Below are 26,940 nucleotides of genomic sequence, written 5' to 3' on the forward strand. Positions count from 1 at the left end.
AACTCTGTCTGTCTGTCTTTTACGCAATCAGGGCCAAACCGCTAATTTAATTGAGATAAAATACTCATATAGAGATACTTGAGGGTCTCGGGATGAACATAGGATACTTTTTTTCTCATATTTGTAGTATTTTCGATATATACCAATATATTAAAATATTTATTAATTTGACATGCAATTTATTCCGCCATGTTAATAACAACCGTCATTGCTAAGCAACGATTTGCAAAGTTTATTGTTAGAAAACGTCACCCAAAATGAGCTTGCTTAACGCATCTCTCTATTGAAAACTGAAAATAATTTCATAAATATATTTAATAAATATTCGTATAGTTCAAGTGGGCGTAGCCGCGTTCGGGTCCACTGGTTTATCTATATATTTACTTAGGACTATTCAACACACGATGGTTAAAATTCTAATATCTAAATAAGCAATTGAATTTTAATTTAGTTGGGAATCGAAGAGTCTTAACACTACACCTGATTTACAATTCGAATACAGCAAAAAACTACAAAAACCAATAATCACCTTCAACATAAGGTTTATACGGCAACACAAGAGCAAGTAGCAGCACACCGTCGGGCGACAGCGCAGCCCTCGCCTGCTGCAGCATGCTGCGCGGCTTGCTGCATCTGTCCAGCAGGTTGAGCATGCACACGCAGTCGAAACGTTGCTCTTGCCACCAGTCTTCTGTGTCCAAGAGACTGTAAAGGGGATTTCAAACTTTTTGTTTAAATAGAAGAAATAATTTAGTTCGTTATTCAGTACTTTGATTATAGAATTTCGAGTGTGCCACTGGAGCACATTTTTATGGTCTTTCTCACGTTACAACGTGAAGAACCTACAAGGAAATAGTACCTAGAGAATTCATCAAGAAATAAAATATTTGTTGCTGCTACGTGTATGATATTTTATACAAAAATGTTATGAAACATGTGTATCTAAGTGTGTTAATTTAGTTTATTAATTTGAAATATTTCTTATGTACCTATTATTAAAAAAAAGGGTTTTTATACTACTTTTCCATATCAAATAGCCGGTCAAATGAGTATCTTGACCGGCTATGTGATTGACTTTCGTAAAAAAACGTAAGATCTGTTTTCATTAACGTGGTATGTAAACACGCATACCAAAATATTTTAAAATTAAAATTTTGTCTTTAACAAATAATAGTTAATTATGAGAAAAAATATAAAAATATCTTTTTAAGAATACTAATATATGTACAAAAAATTATAAGAAAAAATTATCGTGACAGCATGAAAATTACCCAGAGTGCCAGTACCTTGCCAAGTCAACTATCTATCTACATTCAATAATTTTGTTCTGGACTTGTTTGTTGTTTTTACTAAAACTTCATATAAAAAAAATATATTCATTCCATAGAATACAAAACTTACGCATATCCCTTAGTAGCGAGAGCTTTACGCATGCTGGCAGATATCTCCGTGGCGTATGACTTCGAGTAGAGATGTGAGAACCGCCGGCTCACCTCTCCATCGCCAGCGCCGACGTCCACCATGGTCTCTCTCTTCTCCGCCCCTATATTAGCTGCCTTCAGCAAAGAGAATGCTTGCGAGATGGACAGCACGAACATTGACCCACGACCGAGCCATCTAGAATGTAAGTTGACAGTACAATGTTAGGAACACCTTTAGTTTTTGATAAAAAGAAAGTATATATAGTACTAGTGGACCCGGACGCGGCTACGCCTGCTTGAACTATAGAAATATTTATTAAATATTATATAATATATTTATTTTTATAAGGATGAATATCAAAATATAAGTTCATTTTGGGTGACGTTTTCTTAAAATAACAAACAAACTTTGCAAACCGTTGCTTAGCAACGACGGTTGTTATTAACATGGCAGAATAAATTGCATGTCAAATTAGAAAGTATTTTTATTTATTAGTACATATGTGTAATGTAATATTATATAGCCTATAGCACTTCTGAAGAATGCAGCTTTCATACAAAACAAAAACAAAGTAAATCGATCCAGTAGATCCAGAGATCTTAGCGTTCAAACAAACAAACAAACAAACAAACAAACAAACAAACTCTTCCGCTTTATTATATTAGTATAGATTGTATATGTTTAATTTATTAAAGACATCTCTAGTAAATAATCAATAAATAACAGTTTGTAAAACATTTTCATGATTTTGAAATTATTAATAGTCGTTGACGTTTTCATAAGAATATATGAATAATAGACCTAATATCTGAGCTCATTTGCGTTTTTTCTTCAGTTTGTAAAGAGAAAACAATTTTATAATACGCCTTCCACTCTTTCATTTATTTCTGCCTTATAATCTAGTCTAGTTATTACTTTATTATGTTATCGTTAACGGTGGTTAGACAAAGTGCCTTACAAGAACTATCGTAATTAGGGCGTCAAAGACGTAAACACTACAAAAACTAGCTTTACTGGAATTTTTAAATAAAAATAATTAATTTAAATTGAAGACTAGGTATATGTATTTAAGTTGTCTTGCAGAACGTGGCAGGCACAAGCAACAATAGCACAATTATCAACGTCGTGGCGGTTGTTCTGGAGCGTTGGCGCTGGCTTGCAATTACCGAGTATAAAACACAAAGCTACGGGCAAACGGCGTTCGGCGTCCAACGATCGGGCTCGGGCCTAGCAAATTGTGCGCCGGCGGCGAGGACCCGCGCCCACCACGCCGCGGGCCACGTTCGAAAGTGGATAATGACCAGTAAATCCCGCACTCATTAGCTGAAGGCGGGCGAGCGTCGCGATCGATGCCAATAGTCTTTGAGAAAAGGGATAATCGGCACGGGACCAGCGCTCTGTTATTAGATGTTGTACCATATATCACGGGAGGTATTATCGGCGGCCCCTGGCGTCCGCGTCGCAATTACTGTGGCGCGAACATGGTGTGCCATGACGTCTACTTGCTGGGAATTATTGTTTTAAATACATGTGGCCGAATATTTTCTTATAATTGCAAATTTCAAACATCATATCTAGACCAGTTGTGGCTCAGAGGCTCATGAGACTGTAAAGGCGACAGAATTGAGCGGAAAGTGGAGAGTCGAGTGTCTTAACACGGTTCCTACTGCCTACTCGGTTAGGATATGCGGGATACAGCGTGAAGCTGAAAAAAAAAGCCTAAAAGATCTTTCCTAAAAAGTCTTTTGAGATAACATTTTAAATATTAGTTATATATTTACCATAGATAGGACTGATCCTGAATCTATATTAAGTATGATTTTCATGTAATTTGTTGTAAAGGTAGTGTTGGTGACATAAATATAGAGTTGATTGGTGTATTGTCCTGCTTCACCTCGGAAGACGACGTGACATACATATAGGTATTTCCAAATAGTTACTTTTAAATTCAAGTAGGTATTACCTATCACGGCGTTTATATTTACACCTAGGTATTGGTCGGCCCCGGTTTCACTTAAATAGAAGGTATGGTTTTTTTGTCACAAAATTATAATTTTCATAGAAAGACGATTATAATTATAGGAATATGGAGTATGGAACTGAATTATACCTTTGCCACTAATTTAAGGAACAATGCGTTTAATCATAATAAATGGTGCTAACGAATTGATCTACAGAAGATGAAAGGATCATCCAAAGCTCCACAGAACGGGCGACACTCAGATAGCCTCAGTTACAGAGAGTGTAACAATAGGTGGCTGGTGGCTGGCGTGTATCGGAGAGTATCTATTTCAATTGAATGCGGCGGCTTGCAACAAGGAACCCGATGCGGTTATCGAAGACGGAGGTGAGAGATGTGTGAGGGGAGGTGGGGGGGGTAGTGGTATCGCGATTGCATCGGAGAGCAAACAAGCGGGCGGGGTGTCGCGCCCGGGGCCGTTCAAATCATATTACCCCCGGCCTCACACCACGCTACCACGCGCCACACGTCATTTGAGTGTGCGTCGCTATGGCGACGGCCCGGGCCGTGCATGATATTAGTACGTGCGCGTCTCATCTCCGGGTGTTTAAACTAAGCGACCGCTCTCCGGCCCTCCGCCCTCCGCCCTCCCGCCCGCGCGCTGCCGGGAAATTAAAACCGGCCCCGGACCCGGAAGGCGCTCGGCCCTCGCCCGGTGCACTCGTCACCTACCTCCGGACTGCATGCAACCTTTAAGCTTTTAAATCTTGTCTTGCAGATATGAATATTTATATTTACTGAAGTTATCTCTTTAGTGATGTATGCTATTTTATTACATAAAACTCTATGGTACGAAGATATATAAACTTACTCTACACCTACTTACAAATGAATTATTAAATTTAAGGAAGATAAAGTGAAAATTCAATAATTCCAAATATGTTTGTAAAGTCCAAAAAGACCTGCTCATACAACATAGTACCTATATTGAAAATGAAAATGAAACGCCTTAAAACAATGTTTACCATAACCGTAGGTGCCTAACTTGCGCTGACGTCATCGTATACCATTTAAATATACATTACGACGTATCTATGGTACCGACTGCCGACTGCCGAGTAAGTTGAGATAGGAGAGACTCCTCCCCTCGTACTCGTATGTAGATACCTACACATTCGCTTCGCTCAAAGACATTGTCGCTTTCAGGCACCTCATTAGAGCGCGTCCCATGTGAGCCTACCCGCCGCCACCCACCACCCCCGACCCCACACGTACAAAGGAGAGCAATTCTTTTCCTCAGCTCGCAAACTTGGATGTATAATTACAGTTAGGTAGCTTCTAACCCATTTGCTCTCTTAAACATATATATTGTGTATGTATATTATTTATACATATTTAAAAGGAATTGATTTTAAATGCAATAATTATTTCTTTTTAATACTTTTTGGTATGTGCGCTCATAGATTAGTAAGAATAAACATAAATCTAAGGTAGTCCATGTTAAACGCCCAAATATATCATAGAATTTTATCACCAGACACTGTTAACCAATAAAAATCCAATTCTATAGCTTATTATCGAACTGTCACACAGACTGTTACGCGTCAACCCCAAACCCTGAACGGCACTCGAGCCGCAGTAAACTATAAAAAAAAAACGTCGATAGTAAAATGTTATAAACAATGAGAGCAGGACCAAAGCGTTTTAGTGTTAAGAGTGGGCCCATAAACCGTTGACACGCACGCGTAAAATATTAACGATAGCGACGAGAAAAATGACGACTATCAATGTACGTACCGATTTTCGGTCATGGGGACGCGCTACAAATAACGTTGGGGCCGAATTTATACGCGAACCCGAATTGCCCCCGATTGAATATTTTACCACGAAACGTTATTTTTCTATTTCGCCCATTTCTACTATCAATTGCTTAGTTTCCCCCCTTTTAATATTATTGGCGCTATCGAAGATTAAGGAATGCAAACGACGATGCAATTTATTGCATACTACTCACTCCTTTTGCTTTTTCCAATTGAAAATAAAATTATTTACTCGTCGTTTTAATATCGGCGTACGGTAACCGCTTACCTCATATTATAATGGTGGTAAAAGTTTTAACTGCATAGCAAATGGATAGAGACGCATTCTATGAGTTCGGATGATAACTTTAATTTTATTATAATTTCAACCCTTGTTACCGGTTGGGTGGTTTAATAAGAATAAAATAAATGGGAAACTGCAATATAAAGTATCCAGCGCAGCTTGTAACAAGGGAATCATGAATTATGATAGTTACTCGAGGAGCCCGGCGACTGGTGCTTTGTGTAGCGACCTATTTCACAATTGCAGGTAGGTACCTTACTACTCGACTGAAGAGGGTTTCTTTTGAAGAGATTTTTAATTTTTAACAGGAAGAGGACGTCGTTAAGCTCGGAATTATAGAATAGTTCATTATTTTGTATAAACAAAATTGTAAAACTTATTTAAGTATAATTTTTACTAGTAGTATAATTCGTACAGTATGTAGTATATCAGTTTTTAAGTAGCACAAAATTTAATGCCTTTCCTTGGTTGTTCAAAGAAGTGTTTCGGAGTTACAGAATAATACACAAACGCACGAAGACAGCCCTCAAAGATGATTGTGAGCAATAAGCCCCTTTGAAAACACAATAACCTTTAAAAGGCGTAAAGTCACATCCCAGTCAGACTTTAAAATAACTTCTCGGAGGCGGATAGTTTATTGCTTATTGAGCGCGCCTGCGAAACTTAAACATTCTGAAGAGGAATCTCAGTCAATATCACAATATACGCGGCGACATTGAAATTATCGCTCAGTGGGAGGTGCGTCGCGATGCCTGCCGATGAGATGGAGCAGACCGAAACAGACCAAAACGAGAGTGGCTTGAAACAATGAGTATTGTAGCGTGTGTAGCGGGTGAGGGCACGAGCGTGCGCGGGCGCGGGCGCGGCGGCGGCAGCGTGCGCGTGCCGTCCTCCGATTGGCCGCCGCGCGGTGGGCGGGGCGCGCGACAAACTGCGCACACGCAAATAGCGCACTCGCACACGAATTAAAATAATAAAATGAACCTAATAAAACAAAATAAGCGCCAAAGTATCCTCTATCGGGGCTTAATGGCCGAGCGGACGCGACGCTGTTTCGATTTATTGAGTGAGACTCTTTCACACTATATTATTAAGATGGCTATGCCTTCGAAATCATTTACAATTTCATTACATAACTTATTTATAACATTTAGTCTTAATTAAAATATAATAATATATTTCGTAAGTTAAGCTAACGTTCCCATTCTATAATATAACAGAATATTACTAATACAAACTTTCATTTCTTAATGATACAGTTTTGTAATGTAACTAGTTTCAGTCACGACCAATTTAGTTCCTCTCGAAGGCTTTCAATGAACAGTCGGGCGCGCCACGTAACGAATGTCGTCTCATTTACTAATGTGTCACACGCAGGCGGTGCTGTTTCACGGGCTGCGAGGCCGTGCTACCCCCCACCTCCCCACACCTCCCCATACGACCAGAGGAAGAACTGGCTTATACATATGTATATAAAATTATTTTACATAACCTACTTATCTAATGTGTTTAAGTATATTATAAAATAAAAAGAGCAAATTATTTATTAATTTATTTTGTTCATAAACAAAAGTACATGTATTTTAAACTACACTCTCTTATTAAACTGCCAGCCAGCAATTACTATGATGTTTTATTCGTCCTCTGATTTTGTTTACAATGGGGGAGTAATGTTTATCCTCAAAGATGCTGCTTCGCTTTCTTAGTTAGCTGGCTGGCTTGGAGAAAACGTTGGCGTCAAAGCATGATTGTGAAAAGGCTCGTGATTATTACAGTTCGCGTAGTTAGCGGAGGCTTCATTAGAGAGGGCCGGGGGGAGGCGAGGGGAGAGGAGGGAGGGCGCGGGTGGCGAGAACTCATCTCGCCGGGTGCATCGCGGCTGCGCGCGCAAACAAATTAAAAACGAAAGACGCGCCCTAATCAATAGCCGACTACGCCGCGAAGTCGAATTAACTCGCCCGAATGAAAAAAAATGAACAAAATTATATTCGCGCGAGACCCCGACCCCCGGTCCCCCCCCGTCCTCCTCTTGGTTCCCTCCCTCCCCGCGCCGCCCTAGGAAATTGCTTTTCTTTCAGCGGGCGGTGCGCACACACGGAGGCGACGCGGGCGCGAGAGGGTTAGCCCCGGCACACACTGTATTATAATTTACGTTTCCCCATATATCGCTCTGTAAGTAGGTGCTTTACCTGGGCGTTTCGCGCCTTCAGCCCTCGACTCGCGCTAAATCTGAGCTTTATAAGTTCACTTGACGCGACGAGTGCGATATTAGTTTCCGAGCCAACTTCTCTTGTACTATCATATTTATTAAAGCTGGTGGAGCTTATTTAGATATATTCTCAGGTTTCTTTTTTGTTTATTTTGTAAAAAGACAAGGTAGAACAATCGGTCGCAAAACGTACACTCTGTTGTTAAATTAAAATTAAGAAAAGAAGTAATAGCACCAAATAATAAACCTTTTTATCATTTTTAGCTATTTAAATATGATCAACTTACTTTGCTCATTCAACTTATTGTTAGTTATACTGAAATTTGCAAGCAAAATAGTTGAATTGCAATATTAATTAGTCCAATTCGTAGGTAACCATCTAAAATACATAACAGAAACGAAAGCCTGTAGGTACTGAAATCTATGTGGCCGTATATAAGTAGGTACTTGGTGAAACTTTCTCATTAATCGAAGGCGCCAGTCTAATCCACGCGGCAGTCCGCCCAATTAACGCGTGGGCGAAGATCCGCCGCCCAGAGCCGGCCAATGGCGGCCGCGCGGGGATTAATTAAGTAACTTCCCGGCAGCACTCCCTGTCCTCCACCCCCCCTGCACACCCCCTCCTGCAACCCTCGCCCCCTCGCACGTCCGCAGACTCCGCGGACACGCCCGGAAAACTAACCACCTAATGAGGGGAGATGACCTCACGTGTTTGTGTGCTTTGTCTGCTGTGTCCGAGCCCGGTGCGCTCGTGTTGGCCTTTTGTGTACCAGTTATGTACTGTGCTGCTTTATATTTGTGCTTACATCCCCATTAGCTTCCATTTGGTGCAACACACGACCAACTGCTCTTTGACAATCACAGTTTGTCTCTGAAATTCAATCTACTAAGTCTTCATGAGCTTTGTCTGGTCAACGTAAATATAGCTCCTATTACTCCTGCAAAAGCATTGTGAAAAAATACTTCGTAGGTACCTATACTTAGCTCTTGCAATCGTTAGTCATATTATCTATCAAAAATTATATATAACAGAATTGAATATTTTCCATAAGCAGCTGTTTACTTATACTTCTACATATTTTTTTTTTAATTTTATTTTAAAGCATTACAATATAAATCGGCGTTAAATTTTATCACTCAACACGCAATGCCAGGCTGGTTCCCAGGTAGGTTCCCTCTGCCTACCCCGCTATGTGCGGGATACTCAAAACTAATAAGACATATAATATATATCCCGTTATAATATATAACGGGAAAAAGGTCAATTAAACAATGTAGTGTCGGAAGCATCATAACAGATGGGAGGGTTTGTTTGTCGTGGAGACCTTGCGGGTGATCGAGCGATGTCGGCACGTTCGCACTCCTAATACATTCACACGATATCTATATGTACCTACATATTATACCTAGTACCAATTTATTACATTACTATAGAAAATATTAGTTATAAATTAATTTGAATCGTAAAGTAGTTTTAGTTAATTCCTATTAACTTCCGATATTATTCCAAATAGTGTACGAAAATAATAATTCGAAAGACTTTACATTTCTCATATAAAACCATTAAAGCTATAGGTATCGTCGAAATAAATTGTACTGCAATTTCTTTTACTGGTATTTCTTGCAAGAAATATAAAAAAAAAATTAAATCATACTGAACGATTTACATATGACTTCAAAGACTCACATATCAACCTAATAGTCACAAAAAAAAATTATACCGCCAATAAAAGTTTCCTTTATAGGTATAGGTAGATATAGTAAAAATCTTATGTTTATGATTGAGGCAAGTATTAAATATGTAGTCTACTTCATAAATAAGTTAACAGCAATGAAAGTTTTATGGGCAATATTCTTTATCATGCCTTGAATTTCATCAACGCTACTGTGATGCCAGATTTTATTGTTAACATTCTTATGTTGGCCGACTTGCTGTATATTTTGTGATAAATGTAGGTATGCTGCAGATATGCCTTGATTTGCTACGTAAAAAAAATAGCACATTTATTTATTTTTTTTAACTTTACGGTGTATCCCGCACATAGGTCCTAGAGTTAAGACATTCCATTCCAAATTTTCCACCAATTTCTGAAGGCATTGCGTGTTGAGTAGCAGATCTCAACGCCGTTTGCGTCAACATTCGAGCGAAGAAACGAAACAGTAATTACTTATTTATTTACTTATGCCGTTGTGCCACGATTGGCCTCATTTATTAACTGAGATAAGATTATATGTAATTATAAATCTAATACGACGACGTCATATCTTCCTAAGGTTCTTCCCTGAGGTTGATAGCTTACGTAACATGGTAAAAACAAACGGTCTCGTATAATCGTCGGCGCGGGATGCAGGGGTGCCAAAATAACTAATAGTTTTCGCGGGGGCGTGTTAGCATTTTTCTTCTGGCGTTGACGGGAGGGGGTGGGTGGTGGTATATGTGGGGGGGGGGGACCGGGCCGACTTCGGCCTGCAGATCATTTACACTTCATCGGCTCTCTTAATAACACGTAAGCCTCATATATATAGTATTGTTAACAATGCTATGCCAGGTAACTGAAATATACATACGTATCGAGTGTCATAAATAAGTAGGCTCTAAGTATCTTTGTTAAATCGTATTAATTAAGATTAAATGCCAGTCGTTGGCGCAGGGGCATGTGACTGTAGATGCGACAGGTTGTAGGTTTGATTCCCACTTGAGGAGGCATTTATTATTTTCATATTTTCGCTCTGATAACGAGGCAAGACGTGGAGTTCAGTTCCACCACTTAACATGCAATGCCTCTAGAATTCAGCCGAGAGTGGGAAACGGAAATGTCTTAATGGGAACGAAGTGTCTTAACACTAGGTAACCAGGTTCCCTCTGCCTATCTACTATGTGCGGGATACATCATGAAGCAAAAGAAAACCAATGAAGTTTCATAAAGATATTCATGATTCTTTGCAAACATGTACAAATATCTACAAAAAAATGAACTCTACATTGGTAAATCCTTGAAAATATCCTTAATACTGGAGATTAGTTGTATGAATACGCATATACTGTTAGAAATAGAGAAAGCTCGTAAATTAAGCACGTTTGAGACTTCATAAACCAGTACCAACCCAAATCATGTCATTAAATAAATAGTTAATAATGAATTTTTAAATAAAATTGAGATTTTCATTTCAAATTCTCTCAATAAATTACTAGAAACCTTCCAGATCAGATCGTACAACATTTTAATAATACCTCTATTCGTTTAACGTCTGGGAGCACGAATTGAAACGTGAGTGTTTGTAAGGTGAATAAAAAGTCTCGTTTAGTCAAATAGTGGAACATTTAGAGACGTAGTGAGGTGCGTAGAGGCCATTTACAACGCGGAGCGATGCGAAATTTCCACTTAGGAATGCAAGGGTTGCCGAACGTGGTTGCTTATAATTTATATTACATATCAAATTTATAATAATAATTTTAAAAAATAGACTTGGGTAAGGTTTGTTTAATAAGTAAAGGAAATTTTATATATACTTTTAAATTAATCAATTTTAAATTACATCTAGTTTAAGTGTTTACGAAGTGGTAACCCTAGCTCAAACTCAATTCCCCCCACCTACATCTGTTTTACGTTCCAATGAATAGCTGCATGCAAATAAACCTACCTTATTGTTTCTTTGAAGGGACTGAAAACGATTTTGGATAGGTGATTTTTCATAGCGTTGGAATGTGTTAGAAACTACCTATACGTCTAGAGTTATTTAGATACAAATGACTTTTATTTAGACGCTCTTAAATATACAGATTTCACGTCGTTAAGTAACTATTGTGTATAACAACTTATTTTTTATTACTGATAAGAGAGGTAGGGGGAGACTTCGGTTGACTTCCGAAAACACAATTTCAAAGCTACTGGAGGAAGGTCACGTAAAAAGCACGAGAACCCTTCGGAGGTATGTTTGAAGAGGTTGATGACAGTGGCCAAGGTTAAAGAGTTACGCAGGGACAGCAGCGTTTGGCGCTGCCTTCTCTCTGACTACCCCGCTAGGGATGCAGCGTAAAGTTAACTAAGTTACTTTAGTTATTTTTATTATAGTATCCGTATAGGCATATGATTGTATAGATATAGGCAATATAATTAATTAATATAACTTCTGAAAATATATAAAGAAAATCTTTCACCGTTAGGTACCTAATTTGTCCTCTTATATTTCACAGGCTGACTATATTATAAAGGTGATCGCACACTAGGGAGTGATTAATCAACGCCCTCCCAGACGAACGCCCGGAAAATCAACCCTTTCGTCTTAATTACCACGCCTCGCTTCAGGCGGGCGCCGCCATTGGCCGACGCGCTCTGTCGCCCCGCGTTTTAATTGGTCGCGCGTAATTAACGCCGCGGCGGAGGGGACGAACTAATTTGAATTTTTAATTACTCGCCGACGATGTTTCAGCGGCGATTGGTCGGTTTTCCCGCTGTTGGGAAACAATGGAATGCCTAAAGTTTTCTTTATGTACGTACAAGTATATAGACGGTATCTGTAAAGTTTTTTCTTTCAGTTTAGGTGTTACTATAATCACTTGAAGCACCTGTATACCTGTATATAGTGTATTTTAAATTAATTTTATTATCGTTCATTTAAGATACAAAATATTAAGTAGGTATGCATCTGTCATAATTTTTTAGCTTCACGCCGTACCTCCCCGTTACCAGATCAAGGAAATGAAAATATTAAATATCTCACACCCCCGAATATTAATCGAACTCACCACCCTCACGTTAACAGTCACCACCTTGTGCCACCGGGCCACAACGGCCTCATATCATAAATATTATAATTAATCGAGAACTAACAATATAAATCGATATGATAAGCGATATCGATTATACCTAGCTAATACCCACTACCCATACCCGGCGTAGAGCGATGTCGATTACGTAAAATGCCTCCATAAGCAAATGCGGAGTTTACAAGTTAATTCCAAGATTGGTATAACGTGCGGGCAAAATTTCCCCGAGCTCGTATAAGCGGAAATATAATCGGCATATTCCACAGCGCTCGCTTGTAATGGTTGAAAATGAAATCGGCATTCTTATAACTGTATAGAGTTTTTATTAAAAATCGTGACTGTGGCAATCGTGTAAACAAGTAGCTATGCATGTTTAATATGCTTGTTGTCCATTTGTTTTTTAATTACCAACTAAGGACATTAATTAGTAAGTTCTAGCTATTTTTTCTGTTGAAAATATAATTTATTTTGATAGTGAGTTAGTGTTAACACACTCCGCTCTACACTTTCCGCCAAATTTTGAAGGCATTGCGTGTTGAATGGTAGAACTCAACGCCGTGCTTTACCCCTACCCTAGAGCAATTTACCTCGAAATAGTCACATGCATGTGCTCTTGCGCCACGACTGGCCTCAGACAGACTGATTTTATACTAAGTAAATGACATCTATTGAACTGAACTATTTGAGGGCGGAAAGTGGCGAACGGAATTATCTTAATAATAGGTTCCCAGGTCTCTTAACTAGCAACAGCAAAAGCTGAATGCACCATGAAGTTGATAAATAAAACTGAAGACTCTACTTGAACATGATGTTATTTGTGACATTCAAAAGCTTATTAAATCGTCACTACATCTACATCTACTTCTTTTATAAATGTTACCTTTTTATTTAACAAAAATAAGGAAAAGGAAGTGTCTCAACACAAGATTCCCAGGTTCCCTTTGCCTACTTGCGGGATACAGCGTGAAGCCAAAAAAAAAACAAAAAAATAAAGAAAAGAAAGTAACATAATATTTTAAGTCAAGATAATCGTATTCCGACCACAAGGGGATGGACATTTGAAGATTTTACATCGTTATACCATATTAGCTCATTAAAGAAGCCTCCACCAACTTAAGATTTATCCCCCTACATTCCCAATTGCCAATTTGAATACTACTATAAGTCTGACCGCAAGCCCCTCGGAGTTGAATTTGAAATTGGTCATTCCGCGTCCCGCTTTCGTCGATGTCATATAAACAAGTTAGGTACCTACATGTATTTCGAATTGTTTTATGCTCAGGAAAAATTAAGTTTTTAGGTTTTTTTGTATGAAAAATTATTCTGAATTAATTCTATATTAAACTATCTGTTGTCTTTTTAATAGATAACTTGCGTATTGCTAAAATATCTATAGAGTAAGTAGGTAGGTACATTTTTGAACTCATTTCATTTCATTTTGAGTTCATTTCTTTTTTTTTTCAGCTTTACGCTGTATCATAAGTATATAAATGGAACCTAGTGTCAAGATCCTCCGTTCCCCACTATCCGTCGAATTTATGGGGCATTGCGTGGCGGAACGTTGCGAAGTACCAGAGCGAAGAAATGATATATTAGTAAATAATAACTCATTCCCCCGAGTGGGAACCAAACCTACAACCGTTGCGTGTACAGTTTTCACGCTTCTGCGCCTGCGCCATGACTGCCTCCAAATACAATCATGTATGAAACATGATGTATAGGAGTGTACCTACTTATAGACAATATTATAGCAAAGTCATTAGGATATAGGCACCTAAATAATATAATATGCTCATCTACATAACAGATGCAGCGGCATATAAAGGAAAATGCCAAACCGACGTTTCATGCATGAATAAACCAAAGGCCTTTATGGTAACAGTTTCGCGAGAGCCTAAAACGGTAGTTAAGGTGTTTATGCGCGCGCGCAGGACGGACTGACGTTGACTGACGTGACCAACCCCGCGCTCCTTAATAAGTGAGCGCTGTTTGCGTAGTAAAGTTGGAATTATCATTGATTTACATTGATTTTTATAAAAAAAATAGTCGTTTTATATTTGAATACTACCAGAAGCCTTATTTATTATTTATTTTTGCAAAATCAGCTTCGCCCGCTTAAGTTTCGTGCTTAAATAACGATATCTTTTTAAAGACAGTGTTTATACATTAAAAAATAAAGTTTCAGTCAATTTAATGAAACATTTATTTTTGCTTATATTATTTATCTATTAAAAATTTTTCATGAGGAAAAATGATGTACCTAAACATTTAACAAATCTGCTGAACCAAAATTTGGATATAACTAAAAACTAACTTTTGTCCATTAAATGAAATTTAGACGACAGGTTATTTGTTTTTTTTTATTATTTTTTGGATTAATTTAAATAGAGTCAATAATTAAAATAGTGAATAAAATAGATTCAAGAAGTAACAATGGAGCATATTTGAGCGAGCTCCTGACTTGGCAATTTTCATGCTTTTTGTTAACATCCATTTAAATTTCCTCAATGCTCAGTATTAAAATTGTTAACGATAAAAACTAAAACCACACTTATAATTACATAGTTTAAAAATGGCACCAAGAGAATTCATCAGAAAAATAATCAGCGGGCAAGCCGAGCAAGAAGTTTTAGTAAAAAGAGTTTGTCAACGTTATTTATATCGACAAAAACGTGTTCGATCTCATTTTTTATCCAATTAAGAGAGGTTCGATGGGTTTTTATGAGTCGTTATTAGTTTTTAGTGATGTTTTTGCGCGGGGCACGGGTCAAGCCCGCTGAGACAATGCGCGACGCGGTTGAACGCCGCGTGTCGTGCCGCGCGTTTGGTTCCGCGTGCCGGGTCGCCATTCAGCGGTAATCGCTTCATTCACCGGCGAGCGGTGAGCGGTGAGCGGCGGACGAATGCTTTTTCCTGCTCCTTTGCAACGATCGGTCATGCATTCCGAGTGCAATCCACTCGGTCAACTCTCAGTTCGCTGTAATCTGTCGCAGCTTGATAGATTTGTTGACGATCATTTATTTCATTAGTAATATCAATGTTATTTTTTAATTATTGTGGTACTTAGAAGAATTATTTTATCTTAAAATATGTGGGTATTTATAAAATATACACGTAAATATATATAATAAAAAATACCAAACATTACATTGGGAAATGAATTATTATACGGTGTAATGAATTTTCATCTCTGGTAACAAGACAAAGAGCGGTATTAAGTTCCGCCAATCACCACGTAACGTCTCGATTCAAACGAAAATGGGAGATGGAATGTGTTAACGCTAGGTCTCCTCTGTTTACTCTGTTATACATGCGGTATACATGCGGTATGCGGTAGTACAGCTAAAGGAATAGAAGCTCTATGTGTTAAAAAAAACGATTATGGAACCTCTACGGGAAGTAGAGTTATGGAACTTCTACGGGAAATAGAAGTTATAATATAACGTTCTTAGCAAAAACGATGTTTAATAGGCATAGGTCTTTCCTCTTCAACAAGAGAAATGGTATCTCCAGATATGAGGTTAGATTTTTAAGTCTTTTCTTCCACAATTATCATATTACGTATTTTATAACAAGAAAGTAAAGAACCTAAATAATAAGAAATCTCTGACGTCGAAATAATACAAGCTATATTTGAAATATACCAACTTAACATAAATTACTAACGCGAGACGCCACACACAAAAGCCAAACACGTACTTAAGCACACAAATTACAAAATCAAAACTAATAAATATCATAATTTTATTATAACTTACGCAAATATATTCCGAAAGCCAATTAAAGTTGGGAAAATAATTAACGGTTGGTAGCATTGGGCAGCGTCATCGTAAATTTCACGGATCATTGGACACTCGGCGCGGGCGCACGTCGCGTTTATTGCGACACGTCAATCCGTCGCATACGCGGGCTCGTAAAATCGATTATATTAGTGCATTATTTTCATAATAACATTTATTCATTTATTTATTTTTGGTTTCGTTTGTTGTTGTTATTATAGGAAAGTAAGTGATTTTTCATGAAATGACAATTTGTGAAAAAATGTTAGCTTAGCCATGGCCATTTTGAGTAAAATAAATAGTCTATAAGTTAAAGATGCTAAGCTGACATTAAAGAACAAGCGGTTATAAATGTTAATATTAGCTACAACTAGTTTAATGCATTTTTCAAAAGTCATATTTAAACTCTGTCGTAACCAATAAATGTCAAAATAATTATTGGTAAATAATAAATATTGGTACAAAAATGGTCTGGTGGTGGTGGTGGTGGTGGTTTCTAGTACATTACATCGATAACATCGAACATACTTATTATAAAAAAAACTAGCAACTTGCAGTTTGTTTTTGTATGCACGTCTCGTTCATCTATAAAACATATGCAATTTGATATTTGTTGTCTACTTTAACAGTAGGAGGTGTGACAACGTATGAATATATTGAACGAGTAGAGTGGATGCGACACGACCGGTAGGGCCGTGCTGGTGGTCGGTGGTCGGTGGTCGGTGATCGGTGTTCGGTGGTCGGTACTGGTGACAACGCTAAAGGTACCAGCGCGTTAAGAGAGGCGGGAGTATACTGTAACATAACCCTCGCACCGAGCCAGCGGTCGCGCCATAACATAATTAAAAATGATTTAAAGCATTCGCTCCGGCTGCTTTGTTTCGCGCATTATATTTCACTTGTTCGCGTCCGCTCTTAATTCTGTCACAGTTTTTATAACCCTTTTGTATTTATTAATACCCTTTCGGGTTCCAGTAGCGCCGAGTTTCTTGGAAAGTGGGTTTGATGTTATATTTATTTGACTATGTCTCTACGTTAACGAAGCGTCACGTAACCGTTTCGCTGGATTCCTATGAATTAAATCGCTAATTAATAACGTCGTTAGTTTTTTTTTAATATGCCTATACGCAAAAGGTTATTTCTTAGGAATTTAATTTTAGAAAACAATAAGACCAACGTCCAAGCAGCTTTGGTATTTTAATTACTTTTAACATATATATATATATATATTGTAAAATATAAACTTTTAAAATGAACCCAAAGCAGGTAATAAAATTTTAATATATCCTCGGTGAACAATAGCGATATTAAGGTGAGTGGTGTGAGCTTTAAATAAGTATGAAAAGGATTAACTTCGGCTTGTTGACACGTCGCGGGTTCACAATCATTCGTCAAGTTCGCGTCGCGTACTCTCTTTCTGTATTCGGCAACCGTGTCCTGGCTGCCGAAAAGCAATTTTTCACGCAACATATATTATTGTTGATGACTTTTAAAATGTATTATAATTTTAAATATATAGTCAAAACTATTTGAAAGGTTTCGATAATTATTAAATGGTTAAATCTTATAAATATCGTCTCAATAATTACTTTTAACGACTATAACGTAAGCGAAATTCAAAGAAAACATAGAAGTCTAAAGACAGAAATAACTTAATATATTAAATATCTCCAATAATTTAAAGATTTAACTTATTTTAATGCATCATATATCGTGTGAAGCATTCACTTTATTGCTTAGCAGTGAATGTGATCTATCAAATGGTCTATCCGTCAATGACTCGTGCCAACGACAAGAAATAAGTAGAACTCGTCTTATTTTAGAAGGTGGTTAGACGTTTTTGCTGGTTATAAAAGTAAACGTTAAAATATTTGTACGAGTACAAACAGAGCTTTCTAATAATTTAATATTTTCAATTTTCATATTAATTTATAGCTAAACTAATTGTAATTTCTGGTAAAAATATTAATTTGTAGCCAGTCGCTGCTTAGGGGCACAGTTCTATGATTATACCTCCAGAATTCGATAGAAAGTGGAGAGTGGAGTGCCTTAACGCTCTGTCTACACTACAATATGCGGGATACACCGTAACGCAAAAAAAAATTACATCTAATTTCTGACAAAAATATTAATTTCAATGTCAAACCAAAAATTAACAAGTAAGTCCAACACGAATCCATCTCGCCAAGTCCAACATGAACCTGCATCTATAGAACGGGTACACAGTAACACTGTAACAGGCATACAAGTCCATCTTAGTTAATTAGTTTTTTGTGCGGCGGGTGGGGCGGTCGACGCCATCAAATTACGATGAGTCGGCCTTTCGGCTACCGGCGCCGCGCCGCGCTCGTATAATAATTATACACTCGTTACTACCGTGCTGCCGTGATGCTGCCTCCGCGCCGCCGCCGTCACGTGACCGCTGATGATAATGAAACGGATGGCGTCATTCATAGCTTCCATTGTGCAACTAACTATAGATTTAATTGAAAATAGTTAAAAAAACCTTTTGATTTGTTCTTATTTTGTAAAATAAATATGATGAAATTATATAAATATTTGTATTTTTGCACTTTCTTTTATAAAAATATATATTTGTCTCATTTTAAATCATATACTAGAAATATGGCGAGTTTGGTGGCACAAGCCGTTGTTGGGTTGTTGATTTGGTTTACTTAGGCTAGGGAAAACAATATATTTTAAATTCAAATGTTGGAATCTTTAGATTTTGTCACCGCCTCACGATGGCATACCATATAACCTCTATTTAGTTAATTAAATACACAAACATTGAAGTTCTATGGTTGAAAAATAAAAGGGTACCCAACCTAACCTACAAAAATTGTCTAGCACAAAAATTTACTTATTTCCTCACACACACACACACACACACACACACCTACAAAGTAACACAAAACTCATCACTCGTTTTTTTTTCTAATCACGCTGCGTGAACAGCATAGAGCGGTGCACGAGCCTCTTAAGTATCGTCGATAAATTCCATCGATAAAATCGGCGACGTCCACAACGCACCCGGTAATTTCTTAACGACAGCGTAACCCGGTGGCGACGCGTGCGCGTACGCATTTTATTTCTCCGAGATCTCGAGCGCCCGACTCGGAAATAATCGTCATCCACTCAACATAGATGGTAATCAAGTCGACTATTACTTGTGATCTTAATGTAACCTTTTTTTTTTTTGGGGACTGCGTTGTACAATTACGATCGGAGGTTCCAATCGGAATAGAGGCTCCACGTGTTGAGGCTCTAAGTGCGTTAGAACTTAGATTTAATGTAGCGATACGAAAACAAGATTTAGTTTTAGTAGATTGTTATAATTTTAGAAAAAATCTTAATAATTTAATATTTTACATGCAAATTCAATTATAACTTATTTCCCTACTAATTTTAATAATTAGGGAATATTTTAAGTGTTTCAATGCTGGATAAAAATAAATTTACATGACGTGTACCTGTATTGTGATAGTAACTGATTATTATTGGACGGGTGCGGAGCTACCGTCTTTGTTGCCTCTATTCATAGAGACCGAATGAGCTTCCTACTAATTACCGCCGATGTAAAAGGATGAATAGGGTTGGTGAACAATATTCACATTTTGAGGTATATATTATGCATATGAACAAAATAAAATAAAAAATCTAATCAAAATCAGCTTCACGCTGTATCCCGCACAAAGCAGGGTAGGCAGAGGGAACCTAGTGTTAAAACACTCCGTTCCCCTTTACGCCGTATTCTGGACGCATTGCCTGTTGAGGGGCGAAACTCAACGCCGCACTCTCAAAATAAAATGATATGAATTAAAATAATATGGATTAATCTTTTGTTACTGAGACATTAATTTTGGTTTCATAAATATATAAAAAACTTAACAGATAGGTTTCCATTATGTCTCTTAAAAGCATAAAATGTAATAAAACAAAAATTAAGGAAGTAATGCGAATAATGTGGATACAATTACGAAATGCAATTGTAAAAGCAGCAACCCTGCGCCTATAGGACGCGCAGCTATGTTACATTATCTTTAATTAAAAACTGGAGAGGCCATCAGTGGATTAGTCGGAGCGGTCACAAAAAGGGTAACGGGTGAAGGCGAAACACCTTCCCGATTCGTCACGAATCACACTTTTATTTTTATTTGAGGGACCCTTTTGTTGGAGTTAACCGAATTTGCTGTTCAATAAAAACACACTAATTAAGAAATGTTCGGAGCGCAGTTTAAAGTTTTGGCGTTCTTAAATTCTGATTGTTCGAACTTGAATTTTATTGTGTTAAAATATTTCATTTGTTAATTCTTAAAACTTTAATTTGCATTCCTGCTTGGTCATCGTTAGAAGAGAATTATAAGAATAATTTTAAGTATGGGTTTGGTCGTTATTGGAAATATCTCCAATTTCTGTGAACATATAGTTTTTCTCATAATTTTGGATTTATCGTGATATTATTTGGACTAATTCTTACATAAGTATTTTAAGATTTGTGTTAATAAATTAAAATTGCTTTAGTACAAAAATGTTTTTCCAACATGGTTAACATAGCACAGTAGGATCGGCTCTATTTTTAATCATATAGGTATATCTACATACTAATTCTCCTACTTATTAGTAGGAAAAACTATAATATCGCTATAATGACATTTTATTACAGCGATATAGCTAAATATTTTTATTTTAGCACATCAGTTTGTTTAACGCAAAAGTTTATTAAAAATATATAGATATACAGGGTGGAAGAAGCAGCGCTTCTTTTACTGAAACTGCATATAGGGTAAAATATTTCAAACCCAGAGCTAAAAAAATTAATCAAGGTACCTCAACAGTTTTGACGTAGGATTTTTTTTTCATTTCACGATTTTTATCCATACCTGTATTTCGTGTGACGCACACATACGTGTGCGACGTTGCCGCTTTGACAGGTAAGTGAGTGCGTGCCTATGTTATACTTTAGAAATGGCGTTTTATTTTAAAACGATAATTTTATTATTTATTTTGTTTGAAAAATAACTTTTTCATTTTTGGGAATTATTTTTTTTCTGAATTATATTAGGCTTTTATAGAGTAGTTAAAACTGTGGTTTCATTTAAAGTGGTGCTGACAATTCCACCCTGTATATAAATGTATTCAAGGTGTTGAAGCCGTCGTGGTACAGCGGTTTAGTATTACCGCGACTGTCGTGAATTCGATTCTAACTTAAAGAAACATTTTTTTATAACCTTGCACTGGGACCAAGGTAAGACGCGGCGCTAACTTCCACAACTCAACATGCAACGATTCGAAAATTGGGCTGAAAGTAAGGAACGGAGTGCCTTAACACTAGATTCCCTCTATTATACGCGGGGATACAAAGAGTACGAAATTATAAAACAACAGTTTATTATATCATCATCATTATCCAATAGCAATATACCTAGAGGAAAAAGATATTACGTGGTATGACAAATATAGATGAATATTAGATATATATAAGCATTTCAGTGTCATTTGCAGGTTGTACGTCATAATCGATTACCCTACCGTAAAAGTGCTCGTGACATAAAATATTTATGGGCGTTGAAGAGATAGTTGCTTTATTACTTAATGTATCTACAATATAACTACAGTGGCAAAAATTATATTGTCGATTTTTATTCATATCTAATAAAAATTTCAAAAGAAGCCTGGTGAGAAGAGGGAAGAGAAGAAAAGTGACATGATAGGTTGTAGGTTCCATTTCCACCCTAGGAAATGACATATTTAATTGCATATGTAATAAATATATAAAAGCACGGCGTTGAGTACCGCCAATCAACAAGCAATGCCTACAAAATTCGGCGAAAAGTGGAAAACGGAAGTGGTTTAATGGGAACAAGGTTGCCAGGTTCTCTTCTGTGCTGGGATAAAGCGTACAAGCTTAAAAAAGTGTTTAAAAGATAACAATTTCTTGTTTTACTTTTTTGAAGCACGTAATTAATTTAGTTTGAACTTTTTTATTTTGACACATTTTAAGCGTTTACGATAGACAAAGGTAATTGTTAGGTGTATTTAGTTGCTATTTTCAAAATAGTAATTAAATTTACCTAACAAGCACTTACTTTAACAATCAGTTATAATATATGTAATAGGTACCTACAAGCAACCCAAACGTGGTTTCACCCGCTTATGCTTATTGCTACATTTTGTATAATTTAAATTGTATTTATCATTCTGTTATTTTTGAACCTAGTGTTAAGACACTCCGATCCCCACTTTCTGCTGAATTCTGGAGGCATCGCATGTTGAGTGGCAGAACTCAACGCCGCGTTTTGGCCCGACACCAGAGCGAAGAAATGCAAATATAAACGTAGATACATTTTTCACTTCCTCGATTGGGGATCGAACCCAAAGCCGTCGCGTTAGCCGGCAAGTAATATTGGTGTAAAATGTCATATAAATCCGTTCAGTAGTTCTGGCGTGAGAATGGAACAAACATCCATCCTCACAAACTTTTACATTTATAATATTAGTAGTAGGATAGTAAGATTCTAACTAATTGTTAAACTTAAAAACACTAACATAGCAAACAAATATATATATATACTTTACAATACGTTCGCGAAAGTATTTAAAGGTGCCTCGTAATAGAGATAGTGTCGGGTGTCGTTACGGGTTTAATTATACCGGTATATTGCAGTGTTGGTGTTAACAAGATTGCGCTGATAGCATCAACAGGGCCAGGGCTCAGATATAGCTGGGGTCAGACCGTGCACCTTTTATTTTTCAAGCTGGTACAACGCTGCGGTCTCGTTAATGTCTTTGTTACATTACGGACAATTGGATTTACTTGAAATGGATGGTGTCAAATACTGTGTTTAATAATTAAGTAGATAAATATTGAACTATGTTTATTGTTCAATTCTATAAAAATATAGATATTACTGGAAAAGAAAAAAATAATAGAGTCAGCTTACCCAGGCTAAGTTGCAGGCTCTTGCCTACTAAGCAATTTGTTGGGAGAACCAAAAAAGTATTTAAAAAAAGTTATGAACATATTTATGTATTCTCAAAAAGTTTTCACAATTTCGAAAATTGGTTTGTATTCTCGACTATATATATGAAAGGAAATAAATTCTCGATTATATGAATTGTATTTTTTTTACACTTTCGAATAGTATAAAAAAACAAAAAAACGGAAGTAGAATGTTTACACTCCAAGCCGACGATACATTACACATAATTCCAAATAATTTCATAATTTGGAGTTAGGAGTTTTAGTAATATAATTTCACACTAATAAAAACATCGCTAGATTTCCTCATTCCGAACAGGCCGTTCGCTTTCATTACGTGCTGGAATAAATCAAAATAATACCAACGCAAAGATGGCGCATGGAAAATCAGCCCATCCCCGCCTGTGTGATTTATGTCAGTAATTTTCCGGACGTTTACGAAAGCAACCTGCGATTTTTCTTCGCACATACATAATTAGATAATTTTCATGGAATTTCGGTTCTATTCGTGAATTTAATTCGTCAAAATATATTTTTATATATATAAAGAGCGTCATAGCGCAGTGGCACAAGCATGTGACTGTAGACACGACGATTGTGGGTTCGATTCGCACTTGGGAAAATGAGATTTATTAATTTTTCATCTTTTCGATCTGGTAACAAGGATAGGTCATTCAACACGCAATGCCTCGAATATTTGGCGGAAAGTAAAATAAAAAAAAAATGTGCATGCGTGCAGTTAAAGTAGAAATCCATGGTAAATTTGTCAAACAATAATGAAAGAAATGTAAAAACTGTCATTTTAACTATAAATTAGTAATTAAATTGAAAAGATAATCCGACTGAAATACTAATTTACGTCCTCTCAAACGAGATCGGCATTGTTCGAGTATTAATTTCGGACTTAAGTGTACTTAATTGCTGACTTCACACTTGAGCTTTTAATAAATTCAGGGATAGTCGGCTTAGTTCACACGACCAAAAAATACTCGGGGACGCTGCGATCGGCTAAAAAAACGACAGATTTTAATTTATAAGGGACAGGACAAACGATTAATAATTTATTTGTATCCCTCCGTTTCTTGTGCGAGAGGGTCCGAGCGTTAAAAACAACCGTTAAAACCGGCAACTTTGTATGGCTCGCGCTTGGCCCGAAATGCCAATTGCGGGTAGACACAAGTATACAGCGAGTCGGAATGTCGCTTTAAAAAACTTCGCAAATAAATAAATCGCGTCGCACGCACCGATCGCAAAAAAACGAACCGCCATATTCGATTCTTTAATGTGATTTTGAAAAAATAGAAGTAAGCGGAGACTGGGTCCGATTGAAAATGAATGAGGGCGAACGCGATAGTGGAAATTAGCATTGAGCTGGGACTCAGGAGCGGCCTTTGTGCGATCATATCGAGGTGTATTCTTTGCGCTTTTTACGGCGGCGGCCCGCGCCCTCTCGGCCTCTCAGCCCCCCAGCCCCTCAGCCCCTATTGCGGCCCCGTCGCCTTTTTGTTGCTAATAATTACGATTTCAACATCGGTTTACGATCAATTTTAGTATCTATTATTTGTAGGTAATTTACCAGGATTTCTAAGAACGCTTTCCAGATTCTATTATTATCTCAAGATATATTAAGCAAACTAAGATTCATATGAAACTTATATAAATATTATTATATGAAAATGCACTCATAAACATAAACACATATACGTATATCATATTTCTACAAAAAATATTGGAAATTTTAAAACTTCTAGCTTCTAGCAACTATTGATCCCTGTTGCATGTACGTACCTATATAAATTAAAATTTTAAATAACTAAATATAACTTCAATTCGCAAGGTATAATGATATCAGGTGAAGAGATATACAGCTTAGCTGCAGATATATTATAATATATTAATGATTCCGATAAAATCTTGGTGATTTATAAATTAAAGAGCGTTCGTATATCAATACGATATAATAGAAGCAACAATGGGATTCAATGCAGATGAGCGGAGGGCACGGGCACTGCGATCGACATTTGTATGCGATATCTAAGTCCACAATTGGACGCCGCGCCGGCGCGACTCTTCGCGCTAATGGTACACTATCGAAGGATCGCTCGCCCGCTTCCAAGTGGCGACCGCCGCGGACGGGACCACACGCTCGTTTACTACCCACAATGCGCCGATTTATTAAACATCTTAAACTAGTTCAAACATATTGTCGTGCTCACTGCAGTTTAAACATTATCCGAAATACCAATAATATATTTTTTTAGGTTCACGATGTCTCCCGCATATAGGGTAGACAAAAGGAACCTAGTGTTAAGATACTCCGTTCTCCACTCTCCGCCGAATTTTCGAAGCATTGCATGTTGAGAGGCTTAACTCAACATTGCGCTTTTCCTCTAGTACCAGAGAGAAGAAATGAAAACATGTATTAATTACAATACCTTCCCAAGAGTGGGAGTCGAACCTACGACCGTCGCGTTACAGTCACACGCTTATACCCCTGCTAACAATATTAGCTATACAATATACAAAAGCAAGTAAATCCCAACATAAATACAAAATACATAAATTAAAAACTTAAAGATGAAATAAGTGTAGAGAAACATAATTAAAGATTTTCGAAATCGCAATTTAACACCGAGTAAAACGCTTTAAAATGTTTTTATGGTCACTTTGCCGCAATATCATAAGGTCACAGTAATTAAAATGTCCAAACAGAAATTTTATTAATGTGAGACCTTTAATATTTCTTCTTATTAATTATACGTACCTTTTACACAGTCGTCGGTTAATTATTTCTCCGTACATAATAAATGATTCATATCTTTAAAAATTTAAATAATGCACGTATATTTAAAGTAATTTATTGAATTTTAAGAATAATCACCAATTTTTTTACAGGTTCGTATTTTATGATGATGATGGCTGAATGGGCAGAGAATATATTATGAGTGGAGTGGGTATTGAACCTACAACTATCGCGCTTACAGTCCGACCCTGCCCTACTACGCCACGTCGGTCTCAATAAGGATTTAATGGAACAATGGAACTAAATCTGAAACTCATAAAGTGAGTGGACGGATGCTGTGTCTCAGCTTTGTATTTATGGTAATTTAAAAAAACTAATTCTATTTTAACCTATTCATCAATAAGAATTAACATTTACCATTAACTTTTAAAATAATTTAATATTGTAAGTCAGTTCATGATTAAGGCCGTCGTGGCATAAGCAGGAACATAAGAGGGAACCCGACGGAACTTCGACCAAAGGTAGTCTTAACACTAGGTTCCCCCTACCTAACCCGCTATATACGGGATATAGAGAGAAACTGAAAAAAAAAAGTAAGTTCAATCAAATCCAAGCTTCACCGACAACTACTTTAGCTTTCTACATCGCATTCATTACGCATGGCGACTTCTTAGAAATTATATGAATCTGATTTATAAAGGTTCCAATTAGTCTCCCAGCCTCACAACTCTTTATTGATGAAGCAGGAGACGGTGCCTTAATACAGGTAATTTGTGGAGCTGATTGAGTGCTCATAAAACGCGAACCAACCGGCGTTCGCGATCGGATCGCTGTCATCGAACTTGCCGATGTTATTACGTATTGTTTGCAAAGTCATAATGTCAATCTGTACGTACGTACTGGATTTTCTGTTGTTTGGTAGAGACTAATGGATGATAAAATATGTTTTATTAATAGAAACAATCTTTTAAAAT

At 37.0% G+C, this 26,940-nt stretch overlaps 1 protein-coding gene across 3 annotated transcripts in view; it reads right to left on the minus strand.

Moving 5' to 3' along the window:
• LOC146537855 (protein-L-histidine N-pros-methyltransferase) overlaps nucleotides 1-26,940 on the minus strand; it is a 50,941-nt gene that overhangs the window by 3,635 nt on the left and 20,366 nt on the right. For all 3 annotated transcript variants that reach the window (XM_085188638.1, XM_085188637.1, XM_085188636.1), the window contains 2 exons: nucleotides 1,402-1,617; nucleotides 530-705 (listed from right to left, as the gene is read on the minus strand). In XM_085188638.1, coding sequence (XP_085044764.1) covers nucleotides 530-705; nucleotides 1,402-1,617 — 392 coding nt within the window. The remainder of the gene's footprint in view (nucleotides 1-529; nucleotides 706-1,401; nucleotides 1,618-26,940) is intronic.

Source organism: Heliconius melpomene, chromosome 7 (genome assembly GCF_056956725.1).
Source record: "Heliconius melpomene rosina isolate 202511_hmr_F chromosome 7, ASM5695672v1, whole genome shotgun sequence".
Taxonomy (NCBI): Eukaryota; Metazoa; Arthropoda; class Insecta; order Lepidoptera; family Nymphalidae; genus Heliconius; species Heliconius melpomene.